This window comes from Sinocyclocheilus grahami, unplaced genomic scaffold, assembly GCF_001515645.1.
Source record: "Sinocyclocheilus grahami isolate Dianchi unplaced genomic scaffold, SAMN03320097.WGS_v1.1 scaffold799.1, whole genome shotgun sequence".
Lineage (NCBI taxonomy): Eukaryota > Metazoa > Chordata > Actinopteri > Cypriniformes > Cyprinidae > Sinocyclocheilus > Sinocyclocheilus grahami.
Window position 1 is genome coordinate 114,433 of NW_015505978.1, and position 2,555 is coordinate 116,987.

Sequence of the window (2,555 nt, forward strand, 5' to 3'; positions counted from 1 at the left end):
AGTCTCCTCTGGAGGCGTGGGTTCGAATCCCACTTCTGACAACAATGTTTTCGTTTTTTTACTTTTCTTTTTCTTCGAAACGACGAGAACGTGTTGTTGTTGTTGCAAGCGAATGTGTTTCATCTATTTCATAAAAGAGGTGAACGGAAGTTTACTACTATAGTAAAAATACTATTTTCACTTGTACAAATAATACATACGTTCATAAATGATACATAATCGATAGAAAAGTCAGCTCACTCCTTTCAATCGCTAGATGGCGGCGTAATTCATCCCGACTGCTTTTCACATCAGTTAACCAGCGCGAAGTCACGAAGAAATGAAACATGGCGGACTCGGATGGGAGACAGGTTGACAGCATCAACCACTCTACAGGTAACATATGCAGACTGAAACTTTTTAAACGTGAGCTGTTACTGAATTCAACATGTACGTAAGCAGTCGTTTATAGTCGCTAACGGAGAGCCTTACGCCGCTGATCGTCAGTCTGCCATGACACAGCTGACTTGACTTATGCATAGTGGAAATTACATCATGCGGTTTTTGTCATTTTGAACACGTTGAAATCAGACTACATAGACACGGTCGCGATGTTCCCTATTGTTTGCACGTGTAACTGGATGTGTTTGCAAGACGAACTGAATCTCTGTGCAACATTCTGTAGTTTGGTAAAGATCGAATGAGCCAACACGATGAAATAACATTGCAAAGACAGTGTCGACCATTTCTGTCATCAGAGACATTAATTCAAACTTAGACGGACTTCTCAGTAAATGAGTATTTTCTACCACTAGTGTTTATGCAAATAAAGAGCAGTTTTAACTTTGGATACGTTTTAAATATATGTTTACGTGTGTCACAGAGGAAGGTGTAAAGTTGCAAGAAATTGTTCAAGCTAAGGTAGGTCAAGTCTTTATTTAATTTTTATATAATTCCACAATATCCATAGTTTAACTAATTGTATTTTAATGTATAAAATGTGTTTTTGTTTGTTATTTACGAACTATCACAATCACAATGGCTGTCTCTCAAAACCTAGTGCGCTGTCTTACCTGGACAATATTTTGGGCCACATTCTCAGCAGACATGGACGGTGCCTAGTTGCCCAAAATGCAGACTAGGTTTTAAGAGATGGCCTGTTCATTTACATTGACACCGGATTATTTAAAATCATGCAAACTGTGATTCCCCTCTTTTTATCTGTAGTGTGAAGGTAAGGAATTGACCAGAGAAGAAAAGCAGCGTCTTAGGAAAGAGAAGAAGCAGCATAAAAAGAATAAAAAAGATGACAGGGGTCCTCCAGAGAAGGAGAAAGAGAAAGAGAAAGCATCTGTACCAGCTCCATCAAAACCTGCCACACAGAGCCCAGCACATAAAGGTACTGCGTCAAAATAGGTTTCCTGCATCTAAAGTTGATTAAAGCGAATGCAATTTGGATTAAACTTTTAAATTGGGATAATTGGACAAAAAAAAAACATTTATTTGTTTATATTTTATTTCTTTCAGATCGAGACTGGATTGATATTAAGTGTTTCAGAGTTATCTATTCTTATTCTTAGTGTAGAAAGATGTTAACAACAACAAATAAATGTACATACATGTTTTTTTACTGTATGCTTTACTGCCATAATTTGTATTTCTTGGCTTCTGAGGGTGAATAGAGTCTGTTAATGTGTCTTTCAGTGGGTGTGTTTACACTTTGGTTCTCTTGGTTCTGTTGGTCCAGACCAAAAAAAAAAAGTCATACATTTCATTCTGGTTTGCTTACACTGTCGTTTTTAACAACTAAACTAAAGATACAAAAGAAAAGACATAAGGATACGGTGACAACCTGATTGGACAACTTTTGGGACGTATATTTGGAGAACGGAAAATGGTTTGCTGGGCTAAATGCTTGAATTGTATGTGTCTACATATGGTGGTATTTTTACCGGATAGCTCACGAAGAGCTTATGAAATGTGTAATTGAGTCAAAACTATTTTTTGTGTGAAACAAAAAACGAGTTTGTGTGGAAGCGGACAGTTTGCTTGTTTGGTGTGCACCAAGGTTCAGATGGCAGCGTTCACACTTACTCAAATGAACCACACTAACAGAGCGACCACACCACAGTTCATTTTAATGGAACCAAACCTGCCGAGTAAACACAACTGTAAGTTTCAAGTCTGTTATTTGGGTGCATTTTAATTGTTGGACTCTTTGATCTCATTAGCAGCTCCTGTGCCTGTAAATGCATCTGCATCTGAATCTCCTGTGGCTGCAGAGAAGCCTGCAAAGAGCAAAGCAGAGCAGCGAGCAGAGCGTCGGGCAAGGCAAGACACAGAACGGGCATCAAAACAGGGCAAGAAAGAAGGGGGGCAGCTGTCTGCCTCCAGCAAGCCTAAAGCTACCCCCAATGAGCTTCAACCAGGTAATTCACTGCTTCATAAAAGGTTATTCCAGTTTGGGATATTTGGTCCTTCACACACTGGCCCAATTTTGTCAGCCATTCCTATGCTTTTAAATATTTTTTTTCCCTAAGTGATGTTTTATTAACAAGTTTCGGGAGGAGCGCGCA

General features: G+C 38.9%; 1 protein-coding gene across 3 annotated transcripts in view; it reads left to right on the top strand.

The window, feature by feature from the left end:
• Nucleotides 1–263: 263 nt before the first annotated feature.
• Nucleotides 264–2,555, top strand: part of LOC107561932 (translation initiation factor eIF-2B subunit delta-like) — a 9,137-nt gene continuing 6,845 nt past the window's right edge. For 2 of the 3 annotated variants that reach the window (XM_016246470.1, XM_016246468.1), the window contains exons 1-4: nucleotides 264–375; nucleotides 863–900; nucleotides 1,207–1,378; nucleotides 2,211–2,408. In XM_016246470.1, the coding sequence (XP_016101956.1) occupies nucleotides 327–375; nucleotides 863–900; nucleotides 1,207–1,378; nucleotides 2,211–2,408 (457 nt within the window). In that variant the 5' untranslated portion in view covers nucleotides 264–326. The remainder of the gene's footprint in view (nucleotides 376–862; nucleotides 901–1,206; nucleotides 1,379–2,210; nucleotides 2,409–2,555) is intronic. The other variant, XM_016246469.1, reaches the window with a different exon arrangement.